The 12,107-nt window shown below is 35.6% G+C and overlaps 1 protein-coding gene across 1 annotated transcript in view; it reads left to right on the top strand.

Moving 5' to 3' along the window:
- LMLN (leishmanolysin like peptidase) overlaps positions 1-12,107 on the top strand; it is a gene marked incomplete at its 5' end in the record, with an annotated part of 74,967 nt that overhangs the window by 21,371 nt on the left and 41,489 nt on the right. The window contains 5 exons of the mRNA XM_082839184.1: positions 485-567; positions 1,056-1,179; positions 3,566-3,744; positions 8,335-8,440; positions 12,002-12,096. Of these exons, the coding sequence (XP_082695310.1) occupies positions 485-567; positions 1,056-1,179; positions 3,566-3,744; positions 8,335-8,440; positions 12,002-12,096 (587 nt within the window). The remainder of the gene's footprint in view (positions 1-484; positions 568-1,055; positions 1,180-3,565; positions 3,745-8,334; positions 8,441-12,001; positions 12,097-12,107) is intronic.

The raw sequence follows: 12,107 nt of genomic DNA, 5'->3' as shown, positions 1-12,107 counted from the left end.
TATGAAATGCCAAGGTCATTTATAGAGGTGCTAGCCTCATAAGTTTTTTAACTGTTACAGAGGCACACACACACATTAAGCCACTTCATTATGGGGTCACAGAAATGGGTGAGGCTAAAGTAGATCTTCTAAATATACGATTTTCTTAACATAAACTACCTTCATGTTGGAATAATCTAAATCAGTCTCAAATTTAAAGTAATATTAATAGTTGTGATTTATGTTTTATAATATTCTATTTAAATGGGGTAGGGAAGGAACTTTCCTCCAAACTAAACTAGTAAATGAGGAAATTCCTTTGCTCCTAGACTCAATCTTTCCCTAGCCATAGTCACACAACTTTTGACTAGTACCTATATTCCAGAATTATAAGGCTTTTTCCTTCTTTCCCCTTAGTCATTAATATCCTATGCTTACTTGTTTTAAATATAGTTTATCTTTTAGCTGTAATTCTGACTGGTTTTTTTTTCCAACTTTTATTTAGACCAAACTTTTTCCACAAGCTGTTTCTTATTTAGAGAAGACTTTTCAGGTTCGTAGACCTGCGGGCACCATATTACTTAGTAGGTATGTCACATTACACACAGGTCATTTTCTTCAGTTGTTTAGTACTCTGCCCACCCCATTCTGTCAGTATGGCAAATTGTGAGTTTTATACTGGAGTATTTTATTATGCTGGTTCCTGGAGACCAAACTGTAAGATATTTAAAAAGAATAAAAGAGCATCTGTTGGGTAATCATTCTTTCCCCGATTTTCCATTATGAGGTGACCCACTGGATCTTTTCCTTGGGTATAGTTGTACCCTTTTTCCCATATCCCCTTCCTTCATGTGTACAGTATTGGCTTTTGAAGTATTTGAGTGTTTGAAAACCCAGATCAGAAGAATTTGCCATGGAACCAAAATTCTTTATTAGACTACTTTTCTAACTAAAATAGTAACTATTATAAATGAAATAAACATAGCAGCTACTAGTTTTTTACAATGTTTTAACTGCTGTGAACTCATCTTTATTTTTTTTTTGTAATTAAACTTTGATGTACGAATGAACTGAAGACAATGTGCAACAAACCAATACCAATACCTACGGAAGGAAAATGATCACCATAGATGCTGTACTGGGGAATGTGCAGAGCATACAAGATGTGGCCCCGTTATAGTGCCTGAGGAGCACCTCCAGGTATTTCACCCTGCTCTTAGCAACGTTCTTATTCTTTAGGATAAACTTATGACAGATTTTCAATCTGTGATTGTCACTAAGAAGATTTTACAGACTTAAGTTCAAAAGCTTCATTCTCTACCAAAAGTAATCACAGTTAGGTGTGCTGATTTTATTCTTTCATTGGTTTTCAAGTGAATTTAATTATTTTTTTCTTTTTTCAATTTATCTCTGAGGCTGCTGAATCGTTTCTGCTTAGGACTTTATCTTTGCCCTCCAAAACATCTTTTAGCAGCTATATACCTCAGAATTTTTAAAGGGCAATTTAACATTATCTCTTCAAATAAAAATAATGTGTATGCTTTAACCCAACCTGGAAATGTATTTCATAAAAATACTTATAACTATGTAATATATGTTCAAGGATATTCTTTGCAAAACTATAAATATGCCTATATTAATATTACTTAAGTTATGGCATAACCACATAATGGAGCACTACACAGCTGTTAAAGAATGAAGTAGAAGGACTTCCCTGGTGGTCCAGCGGGTAAGACTCTTTGCTCCCAATGCACGGGGCCCAGGTTCAATCCCTGGTTGGGGAACTAGATCCCACATGCATGCCGCAACTAAGAGTCTGCATGCCACAACTAAGATCCGGTGCAGCCAAAATAAATGAACAATATTAAAAAAAAAAAAAGAACAAAATAGATCTTTATATACTGATTTGGAAAGATAGTTAAGCTTTTAAATGGAAAAAAAAGTTGTAAATCAGTATGGGTAGTTAGTCTATTTCATTTAAAAATTAAAAATTATCATCAATTATTCAGCTTTCAGTAAAGCTGAAATAAAAGCATAAAAAATAAGAAGTGTATACACACATAAAAAATTATGAAGTAATCTGGAGGTATACATATATTAAAAAATCTGGAGACACATAAAATTTTAATGGTTTTCATTGAGTTGGATTATGGAGGGCTTTTATTTGTTAACTTATACATTTTTGTAATGTTCTGATTTTTCATATTAAGCATCTATTATTTGTATCAGAAAAAATATAAAAAGTTTAAATGTGTAAACCAAAAAGCCAATTTATTTATACCTATATTTTGGAAAATATGATTATTGCTTTAGCTGCTTTTCTCTATTGAGCTGTGTTCTCTCATTACTTTTAGAAAATGAATACATTATTAAACATTGACTTTGTAAGCAAAATTAAGCATATAGTTGAAGTTTACTTTATAATTTTTTTCTCAGAGTATTTGAAGCTCACTAAAGGCTTTTAGAACCCTGTATATTGGCACTAATACAGCTAACTTACTCAGCTTCCATTTCTTTTATCAAATTTCTTGAAAGCATAGAGGGTTTGGGGAACATGTTTAAAAATTGAAACAACCTGTTAATTACATATTTATCTCTTTTCCTGAGACATTTAGAGATATTTCCTAGACATTTTAAGGCATATTTCTTTGCTTTTTTTCTAAGGTATTTTTGTTTTTAATTCTTTTGGCTTTTTCAAATTCTGCTTTCTACTTATCTTCTTGGGGGTCCTGATTTTTTTTTTTAAATAAATGAGAGATCATGTAAAGAATGCTATTAAATCACAGCTTTTCTTAATATCAACTATTAACAGATTAAAGTAATTGAATTTTAAAATTATAAATACATGTATTAGAGAAGCAAGAGTAAACAATGTAATGAAATGAGAATTTCTGTCTTTTCTCTCTCTACAAGCATCACCTATGCCTTAAAAAAAACACCATTTACTGATTTTCCTATTTATAATTTGGAGATTATGATTGTTTAGGAACTTTGATAGAAGAAGTTCTCTAAAAAACGTATGTTAAAAGGGCAAAGTTTGCTTAGAAAACTAGAAACAAAGGTAATATTACAAGATGACTTTAACTTTTTACCTTATATACTTTTGTATTATCTGAATTTTTAACAAGATACATGAATTACTTATAATAGGAAAATACTTCCAGTAAATAAAGTTTTTTATTAATTAGTTTTGAAGTAACTATAGATTCATGGGAAATTGCTAAAAAAAATGTGTACAAGAAGGTCCCTTGTAATTTTCACCTAGTTTCAGGGTTTAATAAAACCTTTTCTATTGCTGTCCTTTTTGTACCCTGGTTGCATGCCCTTTATAAATAGCAATTGTTTGTTTTAATTAATATTATACATTTATGATTATAGTATATAAAGTAGAAATTTTAATAAAATAAATTTAAAATTAGAGATAGGAAGTGAGTAGAGAGAGGTATGGATTTTGATAAAAGCTGAAGGATAATAAATAAAAATTAAATCATACATATTTAGAGTCTGGATTCATTATAAATTAAAAGTCCTGATAGCTAACCTCATCTCTGGTCTGTTTTTCCGTTGTTGTCCCCCATGGGCATAGCAATGCAGAGTCTGCTGTGGGGGTAAGTGGCCCTGTGGAGCAGTGGGTGTGCCAGACCAAGAGGGAGTCCGGGATGCAGACTTTGTTCTTTATGTTGGTGCTCTGGCCACTGAGAGGTGCAGCCATGAAAACATCATCTCTTATGCAGCCTATTGTCAGCAGGAAGCAAAAATGGACAGGTAAACTTTCCCCTGAGACTTATTTCCCAAGATCTAAAATAAGAACTCTTAAAACATATTCTAAGTGTTGAGAGTACAAGAAGTTTGCATTTGCGAGATTACCTCCAGTAGTAAGAAATGGCGTACTGCCTGGATTGGGGTGTGGTGGGGGAACCAGGTTATACAACTGCTATGCATATGGTAGTATAAGTACCAATTCCAAAGGAAAAGTCTACTGTCAATAGAATTTTCTTTGAAAGTGATGACACCTCTCTAAGGAAACAATTTGAACTTTAATTTTAGCACTTCTGTGCTGAACTGTAAGATGTTCAAAATAACTGTTCATCTAATTGTCATATCATTATGTCCTTCACTTAGCTTAATTGTCTCTAAAAAATTTAGAGTCCCAGAACTTCCCTGGCGGTCCAGTGGTTAAGTCTCCACACTTCCATTGCAGGAGGAGCCACTTCAGTCCCTGGTTGGACTAAGATCCCACATGTTGCTTGGCCAAAAAAAAAAAAAAAAAAAGGACTCTTTTTTTTTTTTTTTTTTTTTTTTTTTGGCGTACGCGGGCCTCTCACTGTTGTGGCCTCTCCCGTTGCGGAGCACAGGCTCCGGACACGCAGGCTCAGCGGCCATGGCTCATGGGCCTAGCCGCTCCCTCTTTTTTATTTAAAAAATATTACAAAAATTTTTTCTCAGTGAAGCAGCCTTGAAATAAAGTTGTTATGCATACAGAAGATTGCCTGTTACACACCAGACAAATCAGTTAAAGGCAGTAGAAACTGGTATGTCTCAGTATAGTTTGTATGTGACATTCTCAAATCTAGGAGAGTTAAAGTGACCACATTCAATGATCCAGTGAATGTAAGGACTGTTGCTGAGTTCCTGAACATTCATCTACCTATCAAAATACTAGCTGACTTTAAAGAGCTGTTTCAGTTCTATTGATAGCTAATTAATTTAAGGAAAAAATGAAATTATTAGTAGGACCAAGTATCCAATACAAAGGAAACACTAATATATGCTTCAGAATTATACTGTCAATACTGAAGGTGTTAAGGAGGTCAAAATCAGCATCATGGATTATGAAAGCAGTCTGTTAGCATGTTACTATATAATTATTGATCCATGAAGTAAACTCAAAAATCTTTAGCTTCTGAATGTTGAGAATGCATCGAGTCAAATATTTAATATATTACTGAAGAAGGAAGTGCTATATGGTTTTGAAGATGTATATGTACTATTGTTTAGTAAAAAGGATATATGTATTTAATAGATTGTTCCTTTTTTCCTGAGAAGCTGTCATTAAATTTATGAAATTTTATAATTACTGGTGTCTCAATATCAAGGAAATATGGTATTTGAAGTGCTAAATGAATGACAAGTTACTTGATAAAATGAGATACTTCTTAAAGTAGGTGTCTTTGAGAAATATACCTTCATAATAGCAGTGCTGTAAAATCATGGCTCTTTATCTTAATTTGACCTAAACCATATGGATTGTGCACACACACAATCTCATTTTTAATATACTGTTGAGTGTCAGAAGAACATTGCAAAACAGTGTACATAATACGATTTCATACTTGTTTTAAAAATCTGTGTATGGGGCTTCCCTGGTGGCACAGTGGTTGAGAGTCCGCCTGCTGATGCAGGGGACACGGGTTCATGCCCCGGTCCGGGAGGATCCCACATGCCGCGGAGCAGCTGGGCCCTTGAGCCATGGCAGCTGAGCCTGTGCGTCCCGAGCCTGTGCTCTGCAATGGGAGAGGCCACAGCAGTGAGAGGCCCGCGTACCGCAAAAAACAAAAAAAAAACAAACAAAAATTCTGTGTATGGACTTGAATGTGCTAAGGTAAAAGTCAAAAATAATTAGGATTACCCACTATCCGAATTTTCTCGGGAGTACCCTTGGTTTAGCCCTGAAAGTCCCATATCTCGGGAAATCCCTCAGTCCTAGGCAAACCAGGATGGCTGGTCACTCTAAAAAATAAAGCACCCCAATTGTTGATAGCAGTTACCTGTGATAGTGGAATTTAGTGGTGGTAGTTTGTAAAATAGGGAATTTTTACTTTTTTCTTCATACATTTCTATATGTTTGGATATATAGCTTTTTCCAATGAGCTTTAATTACTTTTTTAAACAAAAGACATGTTAAAGTGAACCTTATGTATTAGGAACAGAATGGCTTCCCTGGGGAAGTAGGGAGAGGGATATAAAATCCCATGCTGAGATGGGTCTGGATTAGTTCAGCTCCTTTCAGCATCTGATAATACTGAAGGTACTTAAAGTATCTAATTGTCTTTTGGGGAGAGAATCCAACATAGGAGTTATCACACAGATGAGAATCCCATAGCCCAGAGATGCATCTCACTTTCTTTTCACTGCTATTATATTTCTTTAAGGCACTTGAACATTTGGTTCACTTTAGGTGTGAATGACTAGCTGAAAGAATAAATGTTCCTCGTGTCAGTGAATCTGAAGCTACTCATGTATGTATTCTCATACATGGGGAAAATTTTGATTGCTTATGAGGAGAATGTTGATGTTAGAAGAGCAATATCTTAAGTTGTTCTTTTTGAATCTTTTTAGTAGAAGTGAAACTTTCCTTCAAAACTGCTATATTGCGTTAATTCATTCCATAAATATTTGAGTGCTTAATATGTTGCCAGCAGACTAGGTGAACAAAATAGACACGTGTACCTGTCTCATGGAACTTACAAATTACAGAGGGAGTCAGATGTTAGTTAAATACTGATACAAATAGACATGTGACTTCAAATATGATAAATACTTTGTAGAAAAAGACAGGGTGTTGCAACATAAAAGAGAACAAAAGCGGGAAACATAATTTAGATCACTGGGCAAAAAAGGCCTCTTTGAAAAAGTGAAACTTTAGATATAACCTGAAAATCGATAGGCTTCAGCCAAATAAAGAGCTGGAGAAAGAGCTTATGTTAGGAAAATGCTGTGTCTACCTGTTGCTCTTAGAAGCCACTCCAGTGGAAACTGTGCTTGAGGATGAGAGCTTTAGGGGATGCATTGGAGGGAGAAGTAGACAGGGCTGTTTCATTCTAAATGCAGTAGGGGGCTTCCCTGGTGGCTCAGTGGTTGTGAGTCCGCCTGCCGATGCAGGGGACGCGGGTTCGTGCCCCGGTCCGGGAAGATCCCACATGCCGCGGAGCGGCTGGGCCCATGAGCCATGGCCACTGAGCCTGTGCGTCCGGAGCCTGTGCTCCGCGGCGGGAGAGGCCACAGTGGTGAGAGGCCCACGTACTGTGGAAAAAATAAAAAAATAATAAATGCAGTAGGAAGTTCCTGACAGGGTTTAAGCCTGATAGTGACGTTTATTTTATATCTTAGAGGTCACTGTGGCAATATTTTGGTAAGTGAATTATACTCATACTTTTCTAAGTGCAAGTCTGTTGTTTTCAAGTATGAAGAAAGTGCACTGTATGTTTTTTTAACTAAATAAGGCAAATGTTACTCTGTAAATAGGCCATCACCATTTGGGGAGGTTTGTGGTATTTCTATGGTAAAATGTTGAGGTAGTGTTGGGAGAAATACCTTGGGGTTCCTTACTGTTTGTCACAGCTTTTGAAAGGCAGGTGGGTGCGTGGTGAAACTGATTGAATTACTGTGGGTCCTCGTGAGCTCTTGGACTCTCAAGTTCTAGGCTCAGAAAGAGATATAGAATTCTGTAGATTCTAGAAGGTATAGAATACTGTATGAAAGAAGATAATAGGAAGATAAAAAACTTTATGTTGGGCTTCCCTGGTGGCAGTGGTTAAGAATCCACCTGCCAATGCAGGGGACATGGGTTCAAGCCCTGGTCCGGGAAGATCCCACATGCCGCAGAGCGACTAAACTCATGCGCCACAACTACTGAGCCTGCGCTCTAGAGCCCACGAGCCACAACTACTGAAGCCCGCGTGCCTAGAGCCCGTGCTCTGCAACAAGAGAAGCCACCGCAGTGAGAAGCCTGCGCACCGCAGCGAAGAGTAACCCCCGCTCACGACACTAGAAGAAAGCCCATGTGCAGCAACAAAGACCCAACACAGCCAAAAATAAATAAAATTTAAAAAAATTATGTTAATGAAGGCATTATTGGGACAGGAGAAAGGGAATAGTGAAATGGAAATCAGAAGGTTCAGCAACTTGCAGCAACCTGAATGATTTGCTTATTGTCCTCTTTTGTACCTACTTTTCCTCTCTACCTACTTGTCTGTCCCTGTGCCTATATATATAGTGAAATGCTGAAGTCAGAAATGAATTTTGCAAGAAAAATAGTGTTATAATTAAAATTTTTTAGTTCATTCCCTTTTTTGGTACATATTGACATACTTTACAAATTCACACTGAAGTATAATTAACTGACTCTATCCTCTTGAGGGAACAGCTGCTGATTAGCAATGTCATAGGAGAACACAGGTATATGTCTGGAAAGTAAAAGACAGTGAAAGTTAGATGTTATGTTGTAAAATGACATTTGATATTTCACAAAGATTTTTCTGACCTTGATCAGTTTTTGATAGAAAAATATAGGTTAATAAGTATAATACATATTGTCCTGGAATATAATTACAAATTTAATGTCTGTTTTAACAGGCCAATTGCAGGATATGCTAACCTGTGTCCAAATATGATCTCTACCCAGCCTCAGGAGTTTGTTGGGATGCTGTCTACAGTGAAACATGAGATTATTCATGCCCTGGTAAATTTTGCTGTTAACTATTGTTCTCTCCTTCATGCCTTGATTTTCTGATTATACTCTCATTTTGATGTATATGTTAAAATTTAAGATTTTGTGGCTTCTTAGATCGTGTTCAGTAAAACCTAGTTGAATAGACCTCTGCCAGTAGACAATTTTTAATGATTAGGATAGCAGCTCGGTTGACTTATACTACCTAAAATAATGAAACAAGTAAATCTATTGGGCAAATAGGAGTTTTGAAAAAATGATTAAGCTTCTTAAGAAGAAACTTAGTAATTAAAAAAAAATTCACTTTCATCTAAAATGATAGCTGATATGTTAATTATAGATCTTTCTTATCTCTTACAGAGATCTCATTTCTAAAAGTGTTCTTGGTCTATTTAGACTTTCTGAATTTTATATATATTAACTGATTCAGAACTTTGCTTTTCCCCAATTGGTCCAAAGTAGTAAACTTTTACAGTATGTCTGGGGAATTAAATAAAGTTGCCTAAAACCTAGGAAATGTCCTCCTGATGTCATTCATGTGTTTAGAAAATAGATGGGAGTAAAATGCAGTGATTAAGAGAGAGAATGGGACTTCCCTGGTGGTGCAGTGGTTAAGAATCTGCCTGCCAGTGCAGGGGGCACAGGTTCAATCCCTGGTCTGGGAAGATCCCACATGCCACGGAGCAACTAAGCCTGTGCACCACAACTACTTAGCCTGTGCCCTAGAGCCCGCGAGCCACAACTATTGAGCCCACATGCCACAACTACTGAAGCCCACGTGCCTAGAGCAGGTGCTCCACAACAAGATAAGCCACCGCAATGAGAAGCCTGCACACCCCAACGAAGAGTAGCCCCCGCTCACCGCAACTAGAGAAAGCCCTCATGCAGCAACGAAGACCCAACGCAGCCAAAAATAAATAAATAAATTTATAAAAAACAAAAATTTTTTTAAAATGGTAGCACCCACTATAGAGTACATTATTAAAAAAAGAGAGAGGGAGAGAATGGATCACGCAGATCTAGGTGTGAATCTCCTTAGCTTTACTGCTAAAAATCTTTGGGATCTATTACAAATTATTTAGCCTTTGTAAGCCTCTGTTTCATCTATAAAATGAATATAGTAGTACATACTACAATGGATTTTTTTCTTGAAGATTAAATAAGACGAAACATAAATGGCTTAGCACCATGCTCTACATAGTAAGGTATAATAAAATTAGTGACTATCATTTATTAGTCTTATTTCATGAGCTATTATGTATGACCTCAGTCTTTAAATCAGCAAATACCTTGGATAATTCAGTGAAACTCTAGTGTATCCAGATAGCACTTCTGGTCTTCAAGTAAGGAGATTCTAAAATGAATCATCTCTTTTCCTTTTATTAAAAAAGTAAGTTAAACCTGCTATTGTGATGAAAGATAAGCATCATTCTAAGTAACATTTTAAGCTTTAAGCTCCAAAAACAATAGATACTTGATGTTGAGAGAACCAGAAAAAAACAGCAGGTTTTAAGTCTAGTATATAAGTGAACATGAATGCAGAGGTCCCAGATATGAGGTAAATTAGGTTATGAACAGGCAGGTCACAAAAGAAAAGGTCCAATTGGCCAAGAAGTATATGAGAACATACTCAGATTTACTTTAGCAATCAGGGAATCTCAAATTAAAGTCAGACACCATTGAATATAAAAACATGTGTGAGAGTTACTATGTACATTGACTTTAAGGTAGTGATTACCCCTGGGAAAAGTGGGAAGAGAAAGGGTGAAGGTAATGGGCCTTCAACGGTATTTATTCTGCAGTGTTTTATTTCTTAAAAAAAAGTCTGAAGAAGATCTGGCAAAACGAATATCTTAAATCCTCTTAAGGAGTATACCTAAGTTTCTATTAGATTTTTAAACTTTTTTGTGTATTTGAATTATTTAAAAAATTGTAAAAACCTAGGAAATTTAAAATATTAGTTTGTCTCAAAAACCATCCTGGAGGATGCTAAGAATTAAATGTTTAACAAATACACTTATTCCCTATAAAGTTATATATTGCTCTAGCTATCAAATACAGTCATTCCTGGTTCTTTCAATACCAGATAAGCCTTCTGAAATGTGAGTGCTTAGAAAAATTTTCAAATTGATATTGTGGAAAAAAATGTGTATTTAGAATATTATGAAAGATGAGGCACAGCATACTATTTTAAGCTTTATATAACTTCAGTGAATTGTATATTAAAAACTGTTTAGATTTTCTTACCTGACTCCATTAAATGTTCTTTGCATCTTCAGAGATTAAAAAAGAAGAAATGTAGGAATAAAAGAATACTCTGGATTCCATTAATCATTTTGGCAAGCCTTGAATGACACAGGTCACAGTTATGTAAGCAAAGACATTTGCCAAAGAATTAAGTGATCATTTGTGATTGTTAGTTATTTGGATATAAACTATAGCATAGTCCCAGTGTATAAAACATGCTTAAGGGCTTCCCTGGTGGCACAGTGGTTGAGAGTCCGCCTGCCGATGCAGGGGACATGGGTTCGTGCCCCATCCGGGAAGATCCCACATGCCGCGGAGCTGCTGGGCCCCTGAGCCATGGCCGCTGAGCCTGCGCATCCGGAGCCTGTGCTCAGCAGCGGGAGAGGCCACGACAGTGAGAGGCCCGTGTACCGCAAAAAAAAAAGGAAAGAAAAAAAAACCATACTTAAATTAGTAGTTACAAAAGCACTTTGTTTTAGTTATTAGGTTAGGAAAGAAAGTAAGAAAAGAAATCTCACTAATGAAATAGGAGATATCAAATGTCAGTAATTTTTTTTTTTGCCCATTTTCTCATCTTATTTGGGAGAGGGGATAGAGAATGGGAATTTGAATACCTTTATGTGAAGTAGCTACTATCTTATTAAAATTGAAGACTTCTTTAAAATACTGTCTAAAAATGTGATTATAAACACACAAATTCACATTGTAAAAAACTTTTAGAAATACAGATGATTTTACACATTACTCTACCACCAAAAGAACCACAGCTAACATTTCGATATATGTTTCCAATCTTTTTTCCGAAGTATACACCCCCGCACATAAACACACATTTATAGTCTTTTTTATTTTAGATATAGATATATATTAAATATGGACTTTGGTATCAAAGACTTTGAATTTTTATGAGTGATCTTACTAGCACACCCCCCTGCTCTAAACTGTATTGTTAATTGTTGTTAATAGTAACATTTCCCTGGTTGCAATTGTAGAGTTTGTTAGTAAGTTCATGTGAAGAGGACCAACTATTATAAACACGTCTTTAAACAAATAAATGCATTGTCTATACCAACCAAAGAATGTCTTTGTTACTATTACTTTTGGTTTCCTCACTTAGAATTATCTCAAGTAATTGAAATTTAAAATTCATAATATGAAACACTTAATTTCAGTCCAATTCCAGTATATGGCAAGTTCCTGTAGAAATATTGGCCTGACACTTTTATGTGGTTGTATCAGTGTTCTCTTTTGATAGTGGCATGTTGTGATATCTATAGTCAGATTTGATATTTTTCACTGTAAGACATTTTGAACTTTTTCTTACAGGGTTTCTCTGCTGGGCTATTTGCATTCTACCATGATAAAGATGGAAATCCTCTAACTTCAAGATTTGCAGATGGTCTCCCACCTTTTAACTATAGGTATTTGGTTT

This window comes from Leucopleurus acutus (genome assembly GCF_964270905.1).
Source record: "Leucopleurus acutus genome assembly, chromosome: 5".
Taxonomy (NCBI): Eukaryota; Metazoa; Chordata; class Mammalia; order Artiodactyla; family Delphinidae; genus Leucopleurus; species Leucopleurus acutus.
This window is presented reverse-complemented; position numbering and strand designations above follow the sequence as displayed.